Source organism: Anguilla rostrata, chromosome 9, assembly GCF_018555375.3.
Source record: "Anguilla rostrata isolate EN2019 chromosome 9, ASM1855537v3, whole genome shotgun sequence".
Taxonomy (NCBI): domain Eukaryota; kingdom Metazoa; phylum Chordata; class Actinopteri; order Anguilliformes; family Anguillidae; genus Anguilla; species Anguilla rostrata.
The window spans coordinates 30,964,697-30,992,616 of NC_057941.1; the positions used below are offsets into that span (position 1 = coordinate 30,964,697).

The 27,920-nt window shown below is 44.4% G+C and overlaps 1 protein-coding gene across 1 annotated transcript; it reads left to right on the forward strand.

Moving 5' to 3' along the window:
- The first annotated feature begins 4,281 nt into the window (after nt 1-4,281).
- LOC135263562 (mitogen-activated protein kinase kinase kinase 11-like) lies at nt 4,282-27,920 on the forward strand. The gene is made up of 10 exons (XM_064351744.1): nt 4,282-5,588; nt 16,461-16,641; nt 17,134-17,282; nt 17,522-17,697; nt 18,520-18,760; nt 19,523-19,639; nt 22,137-22,305; nt 22,510-22,616; nt 22,977-23,477; nt 25,092-27,920. The coding sequence occupies exons 1-10, from the start codon at nt 4,835-4,837 to the stop codon at nt 25,469-25,471; spliced, it is 2,775 nt and encodes a 924-aa protein (XP_064207814.1). The 5' UTR covers nt 4,282-4,834; the 3' UTR covers nt 25,472-27,920.

Below are 27,920 nucleotides of genomic sequence, written 5' to 3' on the forward strand. Positions count from 1 at the left end.
ACTACATAATACTACATAAGCTACATGGATAACACGGACGTAGCAAGTGAACATTAAATCCCCACCAAACTCCCTGTAAACAAGTAATTTATGGCTGCTACGACAAGCTAACGTATTTTACAAGCTAGTTGAGTATTTGGCAACGGCGAAACTTAGCAAGTTGATAGCGTTATCTGAATGAAAAATAGACAACACAGCACTGTCCAGCTCTAAACTGGTCGATGTTAGCCAGCTTGCCAGTTTTAACAATATTAGCCGGCTAGCAAAAAAGCTAGTCCGAACACAACATGCAGCTTTCACCCCCTTTACGTTGCTAGCTAGCGGGTACTAACCAGTTTACTATAACAATGTAGCAATTCAACTTGTATAGTTTTTTATAAGGGGCCACATGCAACGTATCATCTGTCGCGAGCTATCTAGTTCACTGTGAGCAACATGTAGCGCATCTAACTAGCTAACCTGTGATGGCTGTACTATAGCTAGCTTGCTACGTTAGCTACATTGATTGGTTTGCTAGCTCGTCAGCTTGGTATCCACCCTCGAGCTTCAGTCAAAACAAGAATACCAACCGATATCCCGGTTTCCAATTTTGGAACCGACTCTGTTTGCTCGCCAGCTAGGCCAAAAATTGAATAACATCAGGTACATCAGCTACCGATTTTTGTATCGACGGATTTTCCCTTTTAGAAGCGCTTATCATAGCTACCTCCTCTCCCTTCCGTGTTGAGCACAAGACTCCTTTTTGACTGTTTTCCTCTTCTTATCCACGAGTAGCAGCTAGCCAGTCACCGAGCCAGCTCGCTAGCCAGCTAGCTTATCATTGTGTTTTCCGTTAATCTTTTCCGGTGGAAAGACACGGTTGGTGTTTGAAGTTTTAGTCTTCATATAGAACGAAGCTTCCAAAAGATATACAACTTCGCCATTCCCCTTTACATATTATACATGGTCAAACACATAGGGTTCGTTTTAATTCCTGAAAAAATCCTGGTTTCTCACCCAGCAAACTCCTCCTGTCGAATTCGCCCATTCACACAGGTAGCAAACACCCATTCGAAGGAAGAGCACGAAATGACACACTGTGATTGGCTCAGATACCTGTCTCTCAACTAGTTAAAATGGCGATTGGTTGTATGAGAACAAACTGTACCTCTGACCTTAATTGACGAAACCATATTATATGATTGGTCTTTTTGGCAATCGGTCATGACGTATTGATTCAGGTGTAAAATGAACATAAAATGCTGATTTGCTCCCGTAGGTTATGGAATGTGTTGAGAATATACATTAGAAAACATTATGGATTTTACCATCAGAATACCTGATCACAAATAAAAGTTATGGAATTTTCCTAGGTTACTCCATAGGCACAGTGTTACTCATCGAAAAGCTACCTCAAGAGACTGAATAATGATATTTAGACAAATTGTGTTTCCTGTGATGTTCACAATGAAACTGCCCAGCACCTTTTTCTGGGAAGGTTCATATACCCAAACTTTCTGGAAAGATTTTTGCAATATTATATATAAATATGTACATTCTGATTTGTTTTTATTGTAGGAAAATGTATTGCTTGGCTTCTTCTACAAATATATTGGGGAGAAAATGATACTATACTATAAAATTAACATATTGGTAGCTAAATTTAATATACATAAATTCAATAACGCTAAACCTCTTAAAATATTTAAAATATTTGAAAATGAAGCCAAACTATAAACTGAAACTATACTAACTTCCTCCAATACCAAAGCTATCAAAACAATCAGTCTTACTTTAAAGATTTTTCAATTCAGAAAAAAAAAGTTTTCACTAAAAATCCAGATTTCCCATTATTATTAAAACAATAATCACAATATTACAGTAGATCTGTTAAACCTCTAAGGTTTATTTCATATGGAAGTACATGCAATTTCTGAACTATAGCCTATAAATAGTTTTTCCATTTGGCTGAGGACGCACCTACATATATGCCCAGGGGTCACTGGGCCCCAGTCTATGAATGCCCTGATCTAAATAACTGTATGTATTTCCTGTGGTGGTCCTGATTGAGTGCATTACTAAAGGACACAATGCTTTGAAATTACAAACTGCAAGGACAGAGAAATAGAAATATTCAGGCTGCAACAAAACTGAGAACACAGCAGCATTCTAACATTAAAGGGTTTAGGAGAAGCTGGAATGACGCAGGGTGCGTTTTTCCCAGCATGGTATCGGTGCACTAATACGCTCAGGAGGTAAGTAATCATCTTTACTCCACAATAAAGCATTTCTTTCCTGCAGACAGGGGGTGACTTTTATGATGACAATGCCCCCGACAACAAGCAAGAAGAGGCTTTAAATAGCTTTGCAGCTTGCACTGACCATATATTAAAAGCCTACCTTACAAAATGGGAAACATTGGTTTTCTCTGATCACTTGAGCCAATGAATTTGTTCATCCCTACAAAATTACATTTAGCCAACCAGATTTGATCAAAGGGTGTTGGCAGACACGGTTACCTATGATTGGGTGCTTTCAAACAGAACTGTACTGTGGTGGATGAAGGAAGAGTTGATACAATTGCTCTACCATCACTGAGAAATGATTTAGTGCAATTTAGTATGTATTTCAGTAAGCATTGTCCTGAATATTGGGGATGCAGTGCCACTCAATGTAATTATGTTGTCAAAGGGCTGTCCGACCCTTTGCCCTACCTCACTCAGCACCAGGGGGCTTAAATATGTTTTCAAACCACTATGGTCAGTATTATAAATTCTTTAATGCCAAACACTATATCAATCATTCCTGAGATGCAAAATGAATATTCTACCTTTCAAAGATGTTTGAAACTTAGGTGATGTAATAATATCACTGTGTTATGGCATGGGAGATCAGGGTTCAGTGCCCATCTGAGGTAGGGAGGGATTGGCCAGGGTTTTCTGTGTTGTTACTTCATTAATTTGTCCAAAATATGTTCCATGCACTCACCGGCTGCTTGGTTTTATCAGTGAGCGATGCATCTCCCCTCCACTCAGCACCAGTAGCGCTGGGTGTCCCATGATGCGTAAGGTCCACCGGCTCACAGACAAGTGCATTGGCGGAGTGGTCAGCTGTGATGCTGTTGGCACACAGGTGTTGTTGACACAGTATTCACCAAAGAAACGTAATTGCTCATTCCAGATTGGAGAGAACAAATGGAAACTGAAGAAGAAAAAAATCAAGCCAGCGAAGCACTCAGGCACTGGCAGTGCTCTACAGTAACTAACTGCCCCCCCCCCCCTCCACACACACACCCGTCCCACCCACTTGCCCCTCCAACCCACTGCTCAAGTACTTCTTGACCTGTTTGCAGATTTTAAACCATTGGTGCAATCTCTGCCAGTCACTAGCACTTGGAAACAATTTCATCATTCTTGTCTAGTTGATGGCTCATCAACTTTGGGTTAACAGGACTGAGGGGCATTGGCATGGAGAAACAATCAGAGATCTTTAAGAACTATTGCCTTGAATAGTCAGATCCCAATAATTTATTTTGTTGGATAGAGCCCATGAAGTTATACATTCTATTTCCCACAGCAGCCTGATTCACTTCATGTATCATTGAACTGGTTGTCCATGCTCCTTCCTCTCATTATTACTTTATGAATATGTAAATAATACCATATTGAAGCATTCATTCTTCAGATTTTGTTGCCACAATAGTTTTAAATATAGTTTTATTTAAATACAATGACTGTTAAAACTTTTTTTTTTTTAACCTTAAACCAATAAACACAGTCCAGAAACACAGCCCATCAAATTACAAAAAAATATGGATGCCCAGATAGGACAGGCTGTGCTCACAATGCAGTATACATTAGGTCAGGACCTCAAGAGTAGCTGCTCATCACAAAAAAAAAAAAAAAAAAAAAATGAAAATACAGGGAAGTAAGAGAAAGGTACTTCCCTCTTGAGAAACTAGAAAAATTTCCAAAATAACACTGTCACTTCACATTTTCTTGCCCTATTGGACGTAAAGTGCCAAATTCAATTTCAATGCCCTAAACACCTCAGGTTTGAAATATAAACTGCTTTTGCAATGACTTTGCTGATCCTCATATAAATTAATTAAATAAATATGTAAATAAATATGTAAGACAAGCGAAAATTGTCAAGCGGGCACACAAACTAGAGACAGGGAGAGAGAGAGAGAGAGAGAGAGAGAGAGAGAGAGAGAGAGAGAGAGAGATTCTTTTCCTGTTAAAAAAAAAAAGAAATTCCATCCTCATTTATGAATGTAAGCGGACACGGGGAATAGTCACAGATGCTTGACAAGGGACTGCTGGAACGGGGGGATATACTAGTGGAAATGCGCTCTTGGCATAATTGAAAGAAAGAAAGAAGAATTGAAAGAATTGAAGGACGAGCCTACAAACACGAGATGCGAATGTTAAAATCTAAATTAAATACTTCGTGACCCCTCACACTTGGAAATAGCAATAGGCTGTTCCTTTTGGCTACAGAATCACCTTTTGCAATTAGGCTATAAATTTAAATGTGGATAGCCTACACACTGAAGCTTGAATGACTCTCGATTCTTTTCTACGCGGGTGTCCGCTTAAACTGCCCTTTCGTCTAGTGTTTGTAAGTTAAATAAAGCCACGGGCATCGCACGTATCAGCGTGAAATTTTGAAAAACGGACAACAGATTGCTTTTCATTTGAAAAGTTATTTTTGCATTTCTGTACAGTTGGCTTCCGAACGCATATTGTTTCCTCGAGAGACCTAAGAGGAACGGAAGAGAACAGCGGCGCTTTAAAATACTTCATTTTCAGTTCCGTGCACAGCGAAACCAAAAAAAGGTGCGACAGGTTACATGGAGCCGCTAAAGAACATGTTTGCTCGCAGCCCACTATCCAGCTGGAAAGCTCTTGAACAGTCACAAGCGGACAGCTTCACAAACCCGGTATGGACGGCTTTGTTCGACTATGAGGCCAGCGGGAAGGATGAGCTTACGCTCCGCAAAGGTGACTTGGTGGAGGTGCTGTCGTTGGACTCAGAGATATCGGGCGACGAAGGTTGGTGGGCGGGGAAGGTTAACAATAAATTGGGTATCTTTCCGTCTAACTACGTCTCTTTAAATCCCAGCGGCTATGGGCAGCTACAGGCTCCGGATGTGGTTGGGGAGCTTAGCCCAGTAGTTGGGGTCTTCGAACCCAAACAGCTGGACTTTCGGGAACTCAGCCTGGAGGAGGTGATAGGGGTAGGCGGATTTGGAAAAGTGTACCGTGGCACTTGGAGAGGGGAGCTGGTGGCCGTGAAAGCGGCGCGTCAGGACCCGGACGAGGACATCAGCGTAACGGCTCAGAATGTGCTGCAGGAGGCACGGCTGTTTGCCATGCTCGACCATCCGAACATCATCACACTGAAAGGGGTTTGTTTACTGGAACCGAACCTGTGTCTCATCATGGAGTACGCCTCCGGTGGCGCCTTGAGCCGGGCGCTCGCTGGGCGCCGCATACCCCCGCATGTCCTGGTTAATTGGGCTGTGCAGATTGCGAGGGGTATGCTATACCTCCACAGCGAGGCGATAGTGCCCGTCATTCACCGGGATCTGAAGTCTAACAACAGTAAGTCTGTGCAAGTAGCTTTTAGATATTTAAAACATCGGGAAAACATGTCTGGTGCGTTGTAATATGTACCCTATGTGTGATTTACAATGCACCGTGGTATTGATGCGCAGACGATGCCGCCTATGTTAATCTGCATCATTTAGACAGTATTACTTATTTGGCTTAACCGTTAGGTTTATGCAAGAACGAGTAGATCTGCCCCGAATGAAATGCTAGCTTAGTACACTGCCTGGCCAAAAAAGTCGCACACTCTAATATTTCGTTGGACCGCCTTTAGCTTTGATTACGGCGCGCATTCGTCGTGGTATTGTTTCGACAACCTTATGCAACATCACAACATTTATTTCCGTCCAGAATTGCATTCATTTTTGGCCGAGATCTTGTATTGAAGACTCCAAGTCTTCTCCAGCACGTCCCAAAGACTTTCAATTGGGTTAAGGTCAGGACTCTGGTGGCCAATTCATATGTGAAAATGATTCCTCATGCTCCCAGAACCAGTCTTTCACAATTTGAGCCCGATGAATCTTGGTATTGTCGTCCTGGAATATGCACGTGCCATCAGGGAAGAAAAAAATCAATTGATGGGATAACCTGGTCATTCAGTACATTCAGGTACTCAGCTGACTTCATTTTATTGCCGCATAACGTTGCTGAGCCTAGACCTGACCAATTGAAGCAACCCCAGATCATAACACTGCCTCCAGAGGCTTGTACAGTGGGCACTGTCCAAAAAAATCCAAACGGCGACTTTTTTTTTGGCCAGGCAGTGTTGTAGCATAACGACGCTATTGTTATCGTGACGGCGGTAATCGTTGGTTTGATTATCTCATTTGTATAGCTGCTGGTAAGTAACGTGCCTAGTGTACCCTCTCGGTGGTACTACTGTACTTTAACGTGTTGTATTTTGATGATAACACAACACGTTCCCCACTTGATGAGTGACATTGAATAAGAACATTTATCATGTGCCAAAATGTAATGAAATGTGGTCTGCCTATAGACGCACTTTTAGACTCGCCTGTCGCCCCATTTCAGACAGAAGGCGAAACGCGCAGAAAATAGCTTCCGTATAAGCATGAGCAAAACTTCAGGGGTCTAACTTGAGTATAGAAAATGACTCGTCGAAGTGTTTCATTGGATTGTATCTGTGAATTTATAAACGAACGACTATTTGTTTTATCCCTGAGGAAATGGATACATTCTTGTTCTTTACACAGCGACTTGCCATCAGCTCAGCTCAACTGACAGGGGTCTTGTGGCGTAAGCTATGATTTGAACGCATCTTCAGCATTAGACTGCAATGAACACTACGGCATCGTTAACCGTTCTTTCCCTTCGAAATGCATGAGAGCATTTCACAGTGCATTTCTCTTAGGGTGTTGGGTTTACTTGAGCACAAGAGTTTTTGATTAGAAGGTGTCATTCAGGCTTGTCTTTTAGGTTACATGTTCAGAGGGCAAGATGCAATATTCAGTATTATCACTCATATCAACAATCCCCCCCCCCCCCCCCCAGAGTGGGCGGCCGGGCTGTATGTGTTTGTTTAAGCCTTTCTCAGCTGGTATGTTTTGAGCTGTCAAGCAGCAGAGGAGGAAAGCACAATCTCTCTGTTGTACAGGGAGATGGTATCAGTCCCATCTCTCCTAGACCTGTTTTGGGAAAAAAATGTCTTTGTCCCAGACCTGCTGAAACTTGTCCGCTTGCAGTGTTTTCCTAGTAAGCAATGTGCTGTTTTTATTTTGCCCTGTTTTTTTCCTGTTTTTGTACACACTTCAAATGCCTTTCGGGTGAAATCATTGATAGGGCAGGTCCCCTTAGTCCTTGGGCTCCTTATCCTGACTCTCTTCACTGTTTGCCTCACTGGTTTGAGAATGCACCTCCATGCGATGCTGATCTCAGAAACCTCAAAGGTGGGCTCCTGAATGTCTCGGCTGGTAAAGGCGGTTGGGTTTTACCTAGTGTGCAGGGCAGGCTGGGTCTTGTAGTTCCAGATCTGATCTTTGCCGGTCTGTGTCATCAGGCGTCCGCGTCTGGAGTCTTCAGTGGCCGGACACAGTCTTCTTTGTCCTGTCCAAGTTCCCCTTACAGGAGTCATGATGCTCACTTAGAAGAATGCGCCTTCATGTGGAGGAGATATCAAAACCATCAAAGAAACATGCAAACCAGTATGTCAAATGAGACCCAGTGGCTTAAATGAATGTCCCATTGTCTACCTTTCTGAGCTGTGGTGGATGAAGTGTATTTCATTTAACCTTTATTTACCCAGGGTAGGTTCGCTGAGCATGGATGCTCTTTTGCAGGAACGCCCTGCTTCACACTCATACACATTCACACCTGGGAACTGCCCAGTACACACATCTCATGTGGTGAGCAGAGAAATTTTTTAAGGATGATTGGTGCAATTTGGAGAGCCAGATCTGGGATTTTAGCCAGGACACCAGGGAACCCCCTACTCTTTGTGAATAGTGTCATGGGATCTTTAATGACCACAGTGAGTCAGGACCTTGGTTTAACGTCTCATCCGAAAGATTGCATCTCCTACAGCACAGTGTCCCCGTCACTGCACTGGGGCATTGGGGTTTATTTGACCAGAGGGAAGATTGCCCCTTGCAGGCCCACCAACACCACGTCCAGCAGCAACTCAGTATTCCCTGGTGGTCTCTAATCCAAGTACTAACCAAGCCCACACCTGCTTAGCTTCAGCCTGTCAGCAGGAGCAGAGTGCATGGTGGTATGGCTGCTGGCGTATGGTGTATGGTTCCAATGACTGTTCATCTCAGCTGGTGGACTACAGTGCAGAAAATGAGGGACAGGTGTGGCAGCACAGGCTTTAAAAATAGGGGACTGAATGAAAACAGATGAGATTGATTTTAATAGAGGTGCTTTTTTAACGTGATATGACTGGAACGACCTTTGGCCGTTATCTTAGAGTTGTCCTTGATTAAGAGTTCTGTAAGAAAAAAAGGTGAAGACGCAGTGCAAACTGGGTGTAATAATACTGGATGTCAGAATAGTCCAGATGTATTGATGAAAATGATGGGATGGGATTGTTCCTATTTAAGTGATGTTTAAATAGTTAGCACGTGAAAACAGAACACTGTGCTTCTAAGAATAATTTTTGGCACAGTAAAATCATGAAATATTCATGGAATTCACGGCCTATCGCCTTGTAACCCCTCCCACCCGACCAAAGGGATCACAGAGCTTCTCCACCCTAGTTCCCCAGTGGTGGAACGAACTCCCCATCCCTCTCCGAACCTCCCCCTCACTACCCATCTTCCGCCGTGGCCTGAAGACTCATCTCTTCAGACTATACCTTGACTAACCACCACCACGCTGTATATTTCACTCTAAATCCCCCCCCCCCCCTTTCATGACACTTGTTACATGTTGCCCCATCCCAGCACTTTTTGGTAATTTGTATTTGTTCTAATACTGTAGCTTATTCTTCTGCCTAGTTGGCTCTGCAGAGGTTAGGTCTGAATAGTGTTCACTGTGTGAACTAAACTGTGTTCTTGGCTAGAAATAGCTGTACAAATTAAGTATTGTATATTACTGAACCTGTGTCTAGTAGTTGTCTATGACCATGAAATGCACGTTTTGTACATTGCTTTGGATAAAAGCGTCTGTCAAATAAATGTAATGTAATGTAATATAATGCCTATTAATGCCATGTAATCAGTTAATTACAATTTTATTTTCTGCATAATAAATGGACAAATATAAGTAAAAATTTAGTTTGAAGTTCAGTTTTGCATACCAAATGTCCTGCAGCCTCATTTCAAATACATGAAATAAGAGTCTGTTATTCAAAATAGTGGCTAAAGCAAATGCTGTTTCTGCAGATGGCAATATCACTTGCTTGAAAAAAAAGTAAAAGTAAAATATATGTAAATATAAATCACAGTCTAAACAGGAGTCAAGGTGAAGCCACTGAGGCTCGGAACATCTCCTTGCTTGTAACCCTGTTATTTTATTCCTGCCAAATCACTAAACCGTCTCCTGAAATAGGTCATTATGTTTCACATGTTCGTTTGGAAGCAGCAACATTTTTGGGCCATAAATTTATATAATGCATTGGCGGTGAAGCAGAACAACTTTGATTCTTGAAAACAAATATGAGTTCATTTTATGTTTCAGTTCAGTGGACTGTGCCTCCAGGTGGCCAATACACTTGGCATAAGTTCAGGCGCGCTGTGGCATTGTGGTGTGTGCAGTAGAAATGGTCATGAAAAGAATTACTTGAGTAAGACAATTTCACTGTAACATGCCTTATGTGTATGTAACTGCTACTCTTTGTTAAAAGCTGTGCAAAAAACAAACACGCATTTGTTCACTGATTTGTTAACAAACATTAATGTAATTTACAAATATGTTTTTTTGTACATTTGCCTTTTCTATTTATTTGAAAGTGCTGAACCCTTCTCATAATATTCTACTTGATAAAATAACCATGGGTAGCTCTTACAAGTGAGTTGCATTGAATTATTTAATTTTATTTCAATTTTAATGCATTTTTGCCTCTTCAGTGAATTTTTGCTCATGTGAAATGGTCAACTACAGATTGACTCGCTATTCAATTATAGGATTTGAGCAGATTGTTAAATGTCCTTGAAAAGCCTTCCTAAAATCTGCTCAATAGAGCAAAAAAACCGACTAAGCAAATTGACTTAAGTTTGCAGCTAGCTTGAATACATGTTTGATAACACACTTTTCTAGCGAAAGATAGATACAGCAGATAATGGTAGATATGCAGTAGGTTCCAAGACTGAATTCTATTCACAGCATGGCCAAACTAATTGATTAAGGGAAAGTGTACAATACCCAGCATGCATGGCATGGCAGAAAACGGCTCTGCATCATTTGGAAACCGAAGGATTGGAGAGGCTTCAGTTCACAGAATTTAGAATGTAGATCTGAGAAGGCTATACACACATACACATACACACACACACAAATGCACAGATTGTGGGAAACCATGGGAAAATTCCCAGCCAAGCACTTGCGGAGATGGTGGCCTCTTCCTGGCAAAAAGCTTGCCCAGAGCTGTGGTCCTGTGGTTGACGTTTTCCTAGAAGTAAAGAAGCATCCGGTACATTCCTACAGCAGCTTCTTTTGCACAGTGCCCATAGAGCCTAACTGTAGAGCTTTATAAACCTCCAGGCAGCCACCTCAGGAAGCCCTATTTAGCACAGTTCTTCAGCCAGGAAGTAGAACACATTCATGGGCAGAAGACACACAGTGTAGGACTTTTACTTACTGACCCCTGGGCTTTCCACCTCTGGTCATCCCATGTAACTTTGGGCCATAGTTTGGCCCTTGCACAGTCAAAATTTCATTATGTACCATAGAGTGGAGCATCCCACTCTGGGTCACTGCACTAAGGTCTCCAGCTTTAGCTGGATGCAGAACCTACAGAACCAGGGATTTGAAAGATGGACAGAATACAAGTGAGTGAACAGCCAATCGACTGGTGGGGTGATGGTCAGGTGGCTAGATGTAGAGAGCCAGTTTGCGAGTTTGGTCAGCATGACAGGGTTATCATCTGGGATCAAATGACCACGATGCATCCAGATTTCAGTTTTAGAGGATGCAGCTAAGCTGGAACTTGAATGTGCCCAGTTTAGCGCAAAAAGTATTCTTTAATGATCTTTGCAACTTGTATTCCAATATTCCATTTTTTTCTGTATCTTGGTACCCCAGAGGTTAACCTCTGCTTGACCCACAATTAACAGGTCCCTAATTTCCTTGAGCCAAGAATTTGTGAATGCAATGTGAATGGGGTACTGACTGTGCGATGGGGGTATTTTAGTTTGTTTTTGGAATTGACCGTATTTTAGTCACAATTTATTAGTCAGGCTATTTGGTACTGCCTGGCAGAAGCTGATGGAGCAGCTGGTCCTGTCTGTTTGGTGTAGGATTTGGGAAACCCTGTTTGGAAGAATGGCATGCACCACACTTGTCTTGAAACTTATCAGTGGGAACCCTCCCACTCCCCCACAACCATGCCTCCATTCATCCCCTCCATAAGTGCAACCCAACTCCCACACCCCCATGTGAATATTTCTCTCTCCGGGGGAGACTGCCTGGGAAAGCCCCCCCACCCACCCCCTCCTTCTCCCCTTGCTCACAGGCAAAGAGAGGTCCTGGAAAGGGCGGGGGTGGGGGGTGAGGGAGAGTCGGGGTGTGTGTGGTTGGGGCATGAAATATCCGTTCTTATCAGCTCCTGAAAAATCCCTCCCTCCAGAGAGTGTATCTGGCAGAGCCCACGTGCCTTCTTCAGATAGAGTGTGCGCCCTGCACAGTCACTTCATGAGAGAGGGAGTATTTACACCTTTCATGAAAATTGCTACCTTCCCCAGGTCCTTAAGCTACATCTGTGCTTTTGCTACCCTTGCGAGAAGAGGGCACAGTTCTTTTATTTCTCCTCAGTCTGAATGTATATACATTATGAAAAGATTGATAACATCTTGGGCCAATCAAAAACAGCACACTAAACCTGACCTATCAAAAAGCCCCAGAAAGTGAACTGTCCCTTTAGATGGTGAACCAACCACACGCTTCCACAAATTTCACGCTTGCTTCTGGGTTGTAGTGTATTTATGAGAAGTCCATCAGCAGCTACAGCCTGCTGGATATGGGCTTTTATTGGTCAGAAATAACCAGTATTATAGGTAATGATATACTGTAAGTATACTGAAGCCCTAGTGTGGTGAGTGATAGCCTTGTTTTGAACAGCAAACTCCAAAACATTGTGGTCGAGGCAGAAGCAGCCTTGTTGTTTGTTAACCTGTACAGTGACTTCACTGTTATCAGTGTGCTTCAGGAGAGCATGCTGTGGGCAGCACAGTTTTTGTGTTTTTCCCTCTCCAGACACCCTTATGCTGAGTACACTCAAAAATAGGTGCGAAAAAGCACAAATGCTTCTCACTGGGGTGGTACTCTATAGGCACATAAAACTGTTCCCTGAGCCATTCATATCTTCTTTGCTTGCTAAAGGTACTTATTAGGACCCAAATAGAACATTTTTGTACTTTCAGGGTACATTTGGGAATTTTTTTCCCTAGTGAACAAAAATGTACCTCAACTGTACCTTCATTTCTGAGAGTGTACGCTCTTGAGGATTCTTGAAAACTTTTGCGGAGTTTGCTAGATTAAAACGGGTTGAATTACTTTTCACGGCCATTGTCGTGGATGCCTGCATGTTGTTTTTAATAGCCTTTAAAAAAAAAAAAAATAAATAGACAATACTGCTGGGAAGGTGACCATGCCTTTACTCTGAGGTATGAATAAGAGTCCGTAGTGATAGTCTCTGAGCTATGAATAAGAGTCCGTCGTGATAGTCTCTGAGCTGTGAATAAGAGTCGGTAGTGATAGTCTCTGAGCTATGAATAAATGAAACAGCTCAACAGGACAATAAAGCCACTGGGACAATGGGTACGGCACTCACTGTCTCACTCGCTCATTTTTTCACTCATTCACTCGTTCACACACTCACTTACTCACCCACCACTTGGCCAGTCGCTTGCTGACCTGCTTGCTGAGGTAGCAGCTCCCTTGGTAGTGAGCTGCAGTAAAGAGATTGTCACACTAGAGGACGTAAGCGCTGGCAGAGTATTGGCAGTTGCTGCTTGCTCAGCTTTTCCTTCTTCAGGCAGCATCTGTGGCAGCTGGGGAAAAATAGAGCCCTGTGATCGCCAAATTTAGAGAACAGATCCATGTGTATTCATGTGTGTGTGTGTGGTGTGTGTGTGTGTGTGTATTCATGTGTGTGTGTGTGGTGTGTGTGTGTGTGTGTGTGTGAGTGTAAAAATATGTATCGTAAGAATAAACCACAGAAGGCGGAACAGTCACTGCCAGACAGTGCTTTTTGGCTACAGCAGATGTGGGCATTTTAGGGATGTTGCCCTGGAATTGCAGGGTTGTGTCCTTGCCCAGCTGTTTGACGGGAACCCCTGAAATGTTTGGGTGTGTATCTAATTTACTCTCTTGCTCTGACCGTGCCCATAGACAAGTCTCACTTGTTTTTACACAGAACAGGTTCTCCGTAAAGATGAATATGGCTTTTCTCTAGAGGCCCCTTTCCCTTTGTCCCATGCGACTTTAGAAATGCCGGAATAATTTAAAATAGCAATTTATGTACATAACTCCAAATACATTTCTAGAAGAAATGGAGCATATTGCAAGAGTTGGGAGAAGAGCGGCAGCAGTAGCAGAAGTCAACATTTCCTCAGGTCCCCCTTGGCTGTTGTTCCTAATGACTTGGGGATTGTACCTGAGTGAATAGCTCTTCGTGGCAGCTTAATGGTTATGCACAAGATCTGCTCTTTACTGGACTCCTGTTGTAACTGCAGTGTAATGTTTTTTCTGGAGCTGTGTGGGCTTGGGTTGGGCTTGTTCCTGAGGGCTCTGTGCTAGAGTTGCGCAATGGAACCTTCCTAGACCACAGGCCTTCTGTTCTATTGTGACATCACACATGCGGTTCCTAAGATAGGTCTGTGGGGGATGTGATCGATAAATATTGAGAGAAACAACACAGGGGAAAACTATTTTCCGAATTGAAATTTGTTTCTCTTGTGATGAGTTAATCATCTTAAATGACAAAAAACGGATTCTCCTTCATACCTTCATCACCCACTCCTTACCAAATGGGGTGGAGTTCCTGGCAGACAGGGAGTGTGATTGCAGCCTTGCATATTTGTTGCATTCCAAAGCAATGGTGTGGGAATTATAATAGAGGCCGTTGTCTCTTTCCCTCCCACACGGATATTTTGTAATACAAATTTCCTGACACAGGTTGAGCCATTCCCTCATGTGCTCATGAAACATCAAGTGAATGGCTGTATGTGTCTGTATGCAGGCAGCATCCTCTGAAGTCCTTGCACAAAACTCACATTGAATGACAGTTGTATTTAATAAAATGTAATTAAGCAGTTAATGAAATGCTGCCATTTTTGTGATCAGTGTTCTGATATTTTATCATTTTGAGAACAAACTGCCAAGATAGCGACAGGAACAGAAGAAGTAATAATATGACATTGAACACACGCACACACACACACACACACACACAAACACACAAGTGTGTGCATATGTGTGTATGTGGAGACTTCCAATGACATACATACTACAGCCAACCAGAAGTTTTACAGAATAACTGTCATATTGCGACATAAATGTGAAAGTAAATGGAATATTCCTGAATCAAATCAAAAATATGTTATTTGATACTATTTCCCAAAAGATATATACTGCAGGACACACTCAAACCGTATGAAAAAATGGTACCAGGAGTACCCTAAGGGTATAAGAACAACGTGGAGCTTGAGTCAATTTAAATTTAAATCTTTTCCTCGAAGTTAAATATGTTCTGTGCGTAATATTACAGCATATCATTTCATGGTCTGGATTCCTGGAGGAGACATAAATGTTCTCCCGAACGTGCTGACAATAGCGCTCATCCTTAGGGACTACATGGTTGCTCCATGCTTGAGTGATTGGTATGGGATTGCAAGGTCCCTTAAGCCCAATACATTTCTGGCACCAATCCTTTAGTTCCACTCCTTAAGTGTAATAATTTATGGAATGGATTAGTCTGTAAGTCCCCCCTCCCATCGTACATGAGGGGAAAAAAAGAAGTGCCAGGTGATTTATATTGAGCTTTTATGTCACAGAATTAATAAAGGCAGCCCAAGCCCTATTGCTCCATTGAGCAAACATTATAGGATGACCCCCCCAGGCAGAATATATCAGTACAAAGGAGCGTAACGGTACTATTTGAAATTGATTTTGCATAATTTCTCGGCAGAGTGCCGTACAGAAATTAGGTTGGCAGTCATGACGCCAAATTGCTTTCTGCAATAATTGACACATTAAAGCAGATCAGATCTTGGCGTCTGATTGGGTAAACAATTCCCTCCTCCACGGAGTGCCACGCAATGTGAGCCTCCTGTCTGAGCCAGGCAGAAAGAGAACGAATCAAAAATAAACGAGTCCAAATGATCAATAATCCAGTTTAAAGGCGAGCTAATGCCTCCTGATCGTTTCCCTCCTCGTCGAGACTTCCTCTTTGTAGTTTAACACGTGGACGTTTTATTGTTCAGTATGAATTTGGAGTCTAGAGAATGCGCTTTCTTCCAATATTATTGTGCAGGAGGCGATGAGGGAAGCATTGAGCTAATTAAGTTTATACGTGGTAAAACATTTGACTTAATAATAGATGCGCTAACCTTGCAGGGAATTGTAATAATAAGTGTAATAATGTGTTATGGTTTTGTATAAATAAGGATAAATTCAGACCCCAATGTACAGCATAAGAAAAGTTTTACCATAGGAATGTCCAGATTGGAGGCCTGCTTCTCTGTTGAGGTGTAATAGAGATGATTTCCCCCTAGTAATCTTGCACACAGAAGTCTGGAAGCATAAATAATATTGAGTAAGTGGGGAATAGGTATGCTCAACAGTTTGCGATAGCAAAACATTATCTGGACAGAGAGAGAGATATGCTGATATGCCTGAATATTGTGCCATAGCTCTATAGAGAGGGCAAAGACTTCAGCAAAGATTTCAATGTCAGAATTTAAAAGAGAAAGGGGCCGAAAGCTTGGTCTTTGGATCTTTATCCTTTTTAAAGAGTAAACCACACATTACCATACATGTAATTGTATTGTATAATTATTGTAACTATATTCAGTAGCCCTAATTTGTCAGCATCCAATATCTTAGACATAGCTACTTTAATGACCAAGGCTCATCCCCTAAAGTAGAGATTCCAAAGCAAATGTGTATATCTTATGTCTTTGGTCTGCACTGAAAAGCAAAACTAACATTCCATCTCTCTGCATTTTCTCCACCCACCCCATCTCCCAGTCCTCCTGGCTCAGGCGATAGAGAATGAGAGGATGGAGGGGAAGACTCTGAAGATCACAGATTTTGGGCTGGCCCGCGAGTGGCACAAGACCACTAAGATGAGCGCGGCGGGCACCTACGCCTGGATGGCTCCGGAGGTGATCAAGTCCTCCACCTTCTCCAAGGGCAGCGACGTGTGGAGGTGAGGTCAAGGGGGGCGGGGGGCGCAGGTGGGGGCAGGGCAGGGCAGGGCCAGGTGGGGCGGAGCAGGGCGGGTCATGGTGGGGTGTGGCAGGGCAGGGTAGGGTGGGGCAGAGTGGTGTGGTGTGGGACAAGGTGAGGTAGGGTGGGGTGAGGAAAGGTAGGATTGGGTGGGGTGGGACAGGTTGGAGCAGGGCAGAACAGGTACAGTGGGGCAAGGTAGGGTGGGACAGGGTAGGGTGGGACAGGTTGGGGCAGGGCAGAACAGGTAAAGTGGGGCAAGGTAGGGTGGGGTGGGGCAGGGTGGGACAGGTTGGGGCAGGGCAGAATAGGTGAAGTGGCGCAGGGCAGGGCGTGATGGGGTAGGGTGGGAAAGGGCGAGGTAGGGCAGTGTGTGGCAGTGTGGGACAGGGCAGGGCAGGACAGGGCAGGGCAGTGCATCTTGTGTGCTCTGTGACTCTGACGCTCATGCATGCTGTCGTTCTCGCCCCAGCTACGGCGTGCTGCTGTGGGAGTTGCTGACGGGGGAGGTGCCCTACAGGGGGATTGATGGTCTGGCTGTGGCCTATGGCGTGGCCGTCAACAAGCTGACCCTGCCCATCCCCTCCACCTGCCCTGAGCCCTTTGCACAGCTGATGGCAGGTGACCATCACCTCTTACCATACTACCACCACTGCACATCAAATATAATTCATCCCCTACTGTACTCCAGCCAGAGCATATTAGATATAATACCGTACATCAGTTAATGTAACTTACATCCAGGCACACAAAACCCGGGGGAACACTGTTAAACTGTTAGTATTGGTAATGAGTTTGATCATAATGGATGGATGGGAAGTGGATGGAGGGATGGATGTATAATGGTGCTGTTGACACAGAGTGCTGGGATCAGGACCCTCACCACCGACCCAGCTTTGCCACCATCTTGGCTCAGCTGACAGCGCTGAAGCAGCAGGTGCTGGAGGAAATGCCACCGGACTCCTTCCACTCCCTGCAGGAGGACTGGAAACTGGAGATACAGGACATGTTCAATGAGCTGCGAGCCAAGGAGAAGGTGAGGGAGAGAGTGAAGGAGGGAGGGAGGGATGGAGGCAGACAGGAAGAGGGAATGAAGGAGGTGGGGAGAGAGGACAGCATGTCTGTGGAATTTAATGAACCTGAAGTCTACATTTCTGGTTGCGTTGTGTCTGTGGTGCATTTGTGTGTGTGGGTGTATACATGCAGATGTGGGTCCATTCAAGATTTAGTGTATTATAATGTGAATGTGCATGTATATTACATTACATTACATTACATTACAGGCATTTAGCAGACGCTCTTATCCAGAGCGACTTACACTACTTTTTTACATAGCATTTTTACATTGCATCCATTTATACAGCTGGATATATACTGAAGCAATGCAGGTTAAGTACCTTGCTCAAGGGTACAACGGCAGGAATCGAACCTGCGACCTTTCGGTTACAAGTCTAGTTCCTTACCCACTGTGCTACACTCCGTCCTCATATTTATGAGAATGTGTATGCATATGTGTAAATTTGTATTTGTGTACACTGATGTGTGTGCATGTGTATATGTGCGTGTGTGTGTGTGCGTGTGTGTGTGTATATGTGCATGTGTGTGTGTGTGTGTGCGCGTGCGTGCGTGCGTGTGTGCATGCGTGTGTGTGTGCATGCGTGTGCACGTGCCTGCATGCGTGCGTGTGCATGCGTGTGTGCGTGCCTGCATGCGTGCGTGTGTGTGTGCGCGTGCGTGTGTGCGTGTGCGCGTGCGTGTGTGCGTGCCTGCATGCGTGCGTGTGTGTGCGTGCGTGTGTGCGCGTGCGTGCGCGTGTGTGTGCGCGTGCGTACGTGCTTGAATGCATGCGTGTGTGTAGGAGCTGCTGTGCAGGGAGGAGGAGCTCCAGAGGGCTGCTCTGGAGCAGAAGTCTCATGAGGAGTTCCTGCGGCAGCTGGAGCAGCAGCTGGCTCAGAGGGAGCAGGACGTGTTCGAGCGCGAGTTCAGCCTGCTCATCCTGCACATGAACCAGGACAAGCCCAACGTCAAGAAGCGCAAGGGCACCTTCAAGAAGCACAAACTCAAGGGCAAGAACAGCGACAAGATCAGCATGCCTCAGGGTACGACCCACACAGTCATACATACACACGCACTCGTACACAATCCCATAAAACACTACCACACACACACACACACAGTCATACATACACAAGCACACACACATACACTTACCCATAAAACACTACCACACACACACACACAGTCATACATACACACGCACATACACACTCCCATAAAACACTACCACACACACACACACAGTCATACATACACACGCACATACACACTCCCATAAAACACTACCACACACACACACACACACATACACAGTCATACATACACACACACTCGTACACACTCCCATAAAACACTACCACACACACACACACACAGTCATACATACACAGGCACGCGCACACACACTCCCATAAAACACTACCACACACACACACACAGTCATACATACACAAGCACACGCACACAGACACAATCCCATAAAACAGTACCACACACACACAGTCATACATACACACACAGAAAGACACATACACACTACCATAAAACTCTACCACACACACACACAGTCATACGTACACACACACATGCACATGCTCACACACATACACGCACACTCAGACACACACACCCACACACAGCCATACACACACACACACAGCCTCACACACACACAGACATACATGTACACATTCACATGCACATATACATACACACACACACGCACACACACACAGCCACACACACACGCACACACATACTTTCTGTCTTTGTTCTGTCCTCATCCTCTCTTTCTTCACCCTCAGATTTCATCCACAAGATCACAGTGCAGGCGTCCCCAGGTCCGGAGAAGGGACAGAACTTTCAGGATCTGGCCTCGGGCCTGTCCCCCACCTTCGGACCCCGGTTCCGGGCCATCCAGCGTGAGTCACTCCTTCCCTGCATCCTTACACCCCTCTCTCCTGAGCTAGTGCTCTTTCCCCCCTCTCTGTCACACTTTTTTAAACTGGATACTTTATCCTTTATGCAGTATTGCTACAGTTTTAATTGTCCTCCATATGGGGGAGGGCTTTATTCTTTTGCCTGGATAATAAATGTAAATTAAACAGTTTTAAAGATAAAGTCATTTAGTCTGAGTGTACATTGGGTATACTACAGGAAATAGTCTTTCTCGGAATTAAGGGTCTTGGAGGAATATGTTTTTGTGTTTTCAAATACACCTTTACACGTGCAGAACAAATATTAGTGTATCTGATGGACACAGTAATATCTTCTCTCAGTGGGCCAACGACAGTTTAGTCTTTTGACCTTTTGCAAACAAAACAAATAAAAAAACCAAACAACCATGAGACACTGTCATCCCAGCTGACGGAGCCCCTCCCATGCCTGGGCCACGCTTGTGCCAAATGTGCATGGGGCTGTGGGATCCGTCTGTGTCCTGTTAGAACAGTGCCTTAACAGGATGAGCCACCCAGCAACCCATTCTTCATCCACATTTCAGCCGGTCACTGACCTCAGTGATCCCAACAGGATAAATTTTATATTCCCAAAGCACAGATAAATTTACACAACATTGTATGATGCGTCGTACAAACAAAAAAAGGCAATAACAGCACTGAAATAATGGATTGAATGAAGCAGATTTAATAAAAATTCTATATAACAACAGTCATTAATAATACGGTGTAGGAGGGAAAACAGATGAATTAATGATTCATGTTGAGTAATTCTCCATGTGTGAAATAAGATTATATATTGTGCCTGTGATACAGTTTCTCTTTTACTCTAATACAAAGTTTGCTGCTGATTTTGAATACTTTTAAACTCAAGGCAGATCTGTATACATTTGGGGTACTCGGATTGGCTTTCTCTGACTGTTATAAAGCGTAGCTCTGTTGCTATGGCTCCCTGACAGCAGTGGGAGCACAGGCTGTGTACTGTGGGCAGACAGGCCTGCTGTGTACTGCAGTGTAAGCTCTGCTCAATGGCCAGTCAGTGCTGCACTCAATCTTTAAATCGTCAATGTTTTCTTTCATTTAAAAAAAAATAAAAATCAGTAGCTGGTTGTTTGCCACGGTGGCCAAATGGTTTCTTTAGGGTCAGATTGCACTGCATTTTGCTGTGTGCTTCTTGTGTTTGCGTTTCCCAACAGTCAATGTGGTTTTGCTTTAGTTTTTTTGGAATTTGGTTAACTCTTAATTGGTTGACTTCTGAAACGCGTTCATGGTCGTGAGGTTGTAAGGCGTCAGGTGGTGTTAGTGAACTGAACCTCTGGGACCAGCAGGATGAGGACTGTCTTTATTGCTCACAGGGCTTTGTAGCAATATGAGGGGAGTCACTGTTATTCGGATGTGTCCAAAATGCAACTGAACTCTTCAGAATTATTGTTATTTGTGGATCTTGGCCCAATTCTGCTCTGGATGCATTGTTTATAGTTTTTATGTATGAGATTTACAGAACTCTGAATTAATTAATTAATTAATTATATTTTTGTCCTAATTAGCAAAATATTGTTTGGTAAGCCTACTCACCTTGCTGCCTCAGAGTAGGGCTGGGTGAATGATGGATTCAGTTAGCTTTTAACAAAAAGGGGAGCAGAAATTCCACCCTCCTTTAGTATTTTTTTGGCTCATTCAGATAGAAAGTCGTCATCCCCCACGATAGACCCCCAAGGGTCTAAATTGGTAACTCACCCTGTTTCCCTAATTTAAATGTTAAAGGCGCATTAATCTTAATGTTTATATCCTTCTGTCCTTCTGTTTCCATGTTGCTGTTCGTGAAAACTGTGGACTCAGTTGTGGAAACCGTATGTGTAGCCTGGAGAGAACGCTTGTCCCAAGGAAACATCAGTCTGGCTTATTTGACCCTGTCCTGCTCTGTTTAATTCAGTTATATAGGCGCAACTTAATTTTCAGTGTTTTAGTTTGTTCAGTCAATCACGGTAGTCTCACCTTTTGGAGAAGCTGACTAGTCGCCTATGCAATAAAATTCTTTATTGATCTCGGTTCTGTCCCTGTGCATCAAATTTAGCTCCCTGTGTGCCAAAATAATTTTCTCTCTCTTTCTAATCCTCTTTCAATTTTAACTTCAATTTCAAGGTGCTTTATTGGCATGACATGCACTGTGTGCAACAGTAATAACAAAAAATAATTTCATTAATAAAAATAATCGTAATAAAAAAGAATTGATATACACACTACAGTGTACGCACATACAACATAAACAACACCATACAGGTTTAGTGTTAAAGCTGTTATTTGGTTCTGTAAAGCAGAAATGCTCTTTGTGTCTGATAAAAAGTCTCTCTCTCTCCTCTCCTCTTTCTCTCTCTCTCTGTCTTTCCTTTCCTATTTCTCCTTCTGTCTTTTCTCTCCTCTTTCTCTCTCCTCTCTTTCACTCCCTCCCCCTCCCTCCCTCCAGTCCCCAGTGAGAGCAGCAGGGCTTGGGGCCTTGGCTCCGTTTGGCCCCCAGAGGCCCCACCCAGTAAACAGCCCAATGGGGAGCAGCGGCTGAGCCCCCACTGGAGCCCTCAAGGCCCCCCCGCCCCCGACAGGCCCAAATGCCTGCACCTCAACTCCCAGGAGAGCAGGTATGCTTCCCCCCCACCATCACTTCCTTCTCTGAAAAGGACTCTGCACGCATTTCTGAATTCAGTTATGCAGTGTAAAACGACATGTGCTTACTCTAATTACCCGTGTTCTGTTGGTCTGTGTGTATTGTATTGTGTATGCGCATGTGTGTGTATGTGTGTGTGCGTGTGTGTGCATGCACGCATGTGTGTGTGTTGGTTCAGCCTGTGTGTGAGACCCAAACCCCTGGAGACGGACAGCAGTCAGAATGATGACATAAAGGCTGGTTTTGCGGAGAACAGACCTCCCACGCCAGAATCTTCCCTGAATGGTACACCCCCTACCCTGACTCCACACACTGACTTATCACAATAAAACTGCCCAATCATCCTCCAGCTCTCTCTCTCAAGGAGCTAAGCTTGTAAGTAGAGGGCTACAGGTTTGACTCCAAGCTGGGCACAATGCCATTGTCAGACTGATGGCAAGCATATCAATAATTATTTTTTTATCTTCTGCAAAAAAAAAAAAAAAAGTAAATTGCCCCGTTGCTGCCTCTTAAAAAGTATCACTAACCAGTGGAACAGGAGTACGGTTTTAATAGGCTTCTAAGAATGTCATTGTATAATAATGGGTGCTGTTGAAAAGGTGGCAGTATCTATCTAAGAAATGTCCTTCATCTGTATTCTCACAGGTTTCACTTTAAAGGAGCCCCCTGGGACTGGTGTGCCTCAGGGGGACCCTGAAAGTGAAGAGGACACCCCACACGGGCCCTTCCAATCTCCCGCTGGGTCCCCAAGGGGCTCCGTTGGGGGGCTCCTGAATTGCACCCACAGGGCTCTGCTGGAGGGCGGGGCCTTGCTGGCCGCGGTGGCTCTAGGCCGCTGCATGGAGACGCCCCCTGCCGTGCCCCCCAGAAACAACGGCCTGCACCTGGGGCACCTGAAACTCGAGCTCACACCGGATGGCCCCCCAAAAGAGGAAGACCTCATCACCTTCTCCCACTCTGGGCCCCTCCCTCGGCCGCTCTTTGACTTCATCCTGACCCCCCCGGACAGTGAGCCTGTGCCCGCGACCCCCCCGCTCCCCCTCTGCCACGACAGGCACCTCCCCGGGCCTGGCGTGGAGCCACCCCCTGGTGAGATGAGGGCGTGGCAGTCCTTGGAGGGGCTCGACCTGCGCTTCTCCCAACTCGGTGAGAGTCCACGCTGCCTTTCCAGAAAGAGACCAAAGACCCCCCTCTGCCTAGTGTTTCCATATAACTGAGTATGACACTAGGTGCACAAATTAATGAGCCAAAATAATGTTCATTTATACAATCTTCAGAGTTACAGACTGACTGGTCAACTGAACCGAGTATGAACCTGAAAGCAGTTTACCCAGTTACACTGTATCAAGCTCCTTTTAAAAAAATACATGGATTGTCTTGATTGTATTGAGCTTGTCAGTGATACAAGAGGGCTAGAATTAATTGGAGACTTTAAGTATTTCAATTTATAAGACAAGAAACAGGGGAAATAACCACCCCCCCTCCCACCTTTGCAACTGCCTGTCAGGCTCTATCACCACTAAGAATTAAGTTCTTCAGTGGAAAATGTTTCTAAGAGAGTGTCAGAATGAAAACAAGGGTTTGCACTTGTGCTCAACGAAACAGTGCTGTGATACATTGATAGACTCATGTTCTTAATGGTGCTAGAAGTGGTTTAACAGGACTGTTCACTTTCTGGGGTTTTTGATATTATTTCAGTTTTACCGTATGATTTCAATTAGATTTTGTTTGTGAGGAAGGATTTTTGAGATATTGGACAGATAATGTCTGTAGGGGGCCTTAGGGAGTTCATGGTGCATGGTTTCTCTTCAGAGAAAGAAAAGCAGAATACGTGGTTATAAGAGACTAGAATTCCAAATGACCCCGTTGTTCAAGTGTTCATACCAGATGTATGACAAATTGTAAGATAAAATAGATGCTAGCACATATAACATACATGATTGCCAGTTATGAAGTATTGGCGTTATCTCACTATAAAGCAGGTATATGTGGGGAGACCATGTGGGGCAGCCCACTCAGCCAACATAATGCTAATCGCCCCCTGTATCTGGGGGTTTGGTTCGCCCACCATAGCACTTTCTGCGCTGTGATTCTATCTCTGTATGCAATCCCCTCTGCTCTTCATCATCTAAATAATGCATAAAACTATATGAAGAGGGCAAGACTGTCTGTGCCGCTTTAAATATAATATAACACTTATATGAAAGCGTTTTGCTTTATGGTGGTTTATGGGCACATAGAGCTCCTGTATCATGTTTCATGTGCCTCTTTAAATATAATATATTTCTTACTGTATATGCAAGCGTTTTGCTTTATGGTGGTTTATGGCCACATAGAGCTCCTGTATCATGTTTCATGTGCTTGGCTTCATACTTGTGGCATGCCTTATTGTCTGTACTGCCGAGCCAACCTTCACCGGGCTGTTATTATAAATCTATCTACACTTTGCGAAGATTATGAACGGCACTATGCAATGTAATAGATTGGTTAACTCTCTGAAGAGTAGGTTTTTTGGAATGTTTTTTTTTTTTTTTCTAAATTGTAAGTCCGTGTTCTAGAACTCCATTGCATTTAATTACCAGTAGTGATTGCTACATCTGCATTAGGATGTTCGGTTTAGAACATTCTAATTGCATATTTGTGATCTTACACCTTAAAGGGTTAAGTGACCTGCAGGAGAAATGTGGTATCAATCCCACGATGCTTTCCTGACTCACCCCTGCCTTTCCACTTCTCTCCCCCCTACCCGTCTCCCCACAGTTCTGGACCTCCCTATTCTTTTGGAGGACTCCTCAGCGTGGGATGACGACTGGATGCCTCCACCTTACCCCCAGCCTGAGAGCCCCAAGGTGGAGGTCAGTGTGATCCCCCGGCCCCGCCCGTCTCCTCTGCGGTCCCGCATCGACCCCTGGAGCATCATCTCTACGGGGCAGTCGGGAGTCCCCTGGTGCTCCCCTAACTGCCTCTTCACTGACTGTGACCCCTTTCCTGCTTCGGACCATGACCCTTTTGCCCGCGGGGTGGAGCCATTTTGGACCCCAAGACCCCCCTCACCCTCTGATCCCTTTTCCCCCCCTTTTGTGCCTCTTGCTCCACCCCCTGCCCTGCTCATGGCAACCCCTCCCCCTCCGCCCACATAATGCCCCTGATTTCCCCTTCTGACTCCTCCTACATGGATGTGGGCAGGGCTGGGGGCGGGGCCAGAGCCAACCTGTCCTAAGATGCTGCCAAAGAGAAGAAGCTTCGCCCCGTGGACGTCCCCTACACTGCTCAGAGATGCCCAGTTCTGACCAGGTCCAACCACCAACGACCAATACTACTGAGTGTGAATCTGTTCCTTATTTCACCTACTGAGTTTGTGGTCCCAAACTCTGCACACAATCTAACTTTAAAATGGAGAGAAGATCCAGGTGACGCAGTCTATGCCAGGGTGACGCAGTCTATGCCAGGGTGTTTAAGTTGAAGCAGTTAGGAATGTAGCACAGGCCTGCGTAATCATCCCACACCTCTTTGACATCAGAACCATCGGAGGTCACCTGTGACATCCTGCTGTAAAGATACCTGCGTCTCCTTCATGTCAACTTTGTGTCACATAACCTGTGTTTTGAGAGGTCTTTATGCTCAACAGGACATAGCCATGAAATGGTGGTTATCAGCCACAATAGGTGGCTAAGTTACCATCTCCGTGTGTACTGTATGCTTCTGCAGTTTTACTATCACAGGTGGCTTGGGTAACCAAACGCAAGATATGACACAGCACTGTGGTTGTAGAGGTGAAAAAAACAGTGGGCTAGTGTACATCCCTCAAACTGTCACTCTCTTTTCACCATCATGTATGAGATTTAAAAAACAATTCTCAACCCCATACATCACCTGAGGGAAGTAATCGGGGTATGGACCTAAAACCCTACCTGATCAAGCGTCAGACCTTCTGCTTGCACCCACTTTCCCAGGCCTTAACATGTGATACATTTGGAGTGGTTGGAAACTACGGACAAAACTTTAGCAATAATACTTTCTACGACTGAGAACAGCAGAAAAAAAAAATAGATGAATAAGACTTTGTACATCCCATTATCTGCCAAAGATATAGTTCTGCCCTGAGACATACTGTCCACAGTGCTGCTTATTTAGCCTCAGTTTCAGTCTGAGGGATGAGCTGTTCTCCTGGACCTCAGGCTCATGTTGTTCATGAGTCTCTGGATGTCTAGTGCTCACACTAAATTGGCTCTGGGTAGGAAGTAGGCACTCCTACAGTTCTAGGTTTAAAACAGGTGTTCATTTCTGGAGTGTTTTTGTCCATCAGGACCACAGTTGGTTACCTAAGTGCTCATGGCTCAAAAATCTAGGCTTTGCACAGGTTTGGCACCGAGTCATCTGTCACAATTTGTCTAGAGTTGAGGGAACTTCATTACCCAGAATCCTCCAGGGCAGCTTCCACAGTCGGCCTTAAAGCAACTTGTGTATGAAGCCTTAATTAGTATGGTTGTGGTCTTCCTCTTCGGGGGCCTAGTGTTTCTGTATTTTTTTATATGATAGTCCTGATAGTCAAATCTGGAATTTAAACAATTAAAAATAGAAACATTTTAATGCCAAAGTGAAAGTCCAGTGAGATGAGACGAGTTTTAATTTTATTCCTGTTATTTTTTTTCTCCAGCTGCACCCTTTACCTTGGCAAAGCCCCAGCCAATTAAACAGCCTGCTGGTTGCACTCTGCACAGGCAGAATTCAGCGCTGTCCTGTGGTGCGGGTCACTGGTCTGAAACCCAGCACGTTATCTGGGTGAGCAAACTGGCAGGCCTACAGAGACTCTCCTCTTGTTAAACAGGGTCCGTAAATACCACCGTGTCTTTAAAAGGGCCTCTTCAAATGGGAGCACGTCCACTTTCCTCATTAGCTCCCTTCCTGCTGACATAAGAATATCCTCCTAAGACCCAACAGAATAAAGTATTAAATTCTTTTTTTGACATAGTACAAGTGTCTTGGATGACATACTGCAGTGAAAATATTTTCAAAATGTATTATCATTTTATTTTTTACTGAATGTCCCTTGTAGTGTAGAGTTTCAGCATAGCAGAATATATGGTTCTTGAGATTAAGACCTTTTGTCCCCCTACAGGGGACAAAAATGAATTGCTCTTTTTTTTTTCTCAGGAGGACAGAGAGGCGGGAGGTAAAGCTGTTTTTAATGCTTAATGCCGTGCTTCCCTGCCCTGGTCCTGACACCTCATTGTCTTTTTTCTGGGTTCAGCACAAACGGAGTTCCCGTGATTAGACTTAATGAAGCTGCTAATTGCACGCCAATCAGAGGGGTCATCTGCTAGACCTGCCTGGAGAAAAGGCTTGCTGGCTTCAAAAAGAGAAGCATATGATATGGTACAGAATGTTGTAGAGCGGTGCATTTTTTTTTAACCAGTTGTCGTAGGACATAAAGCAGTCGGAAAAACTGATTGAGCTGAACTGAGACAAGTGCCCGCTGGTCTGCTGGCGATATTGCAGATACACCGCCCCCAAATAACTCGCCCCTATGATGACCAGCAGATATATCGCAATGGGGTGTAGGGTGTGGGGTGTGGTGGGGGTAGCGAT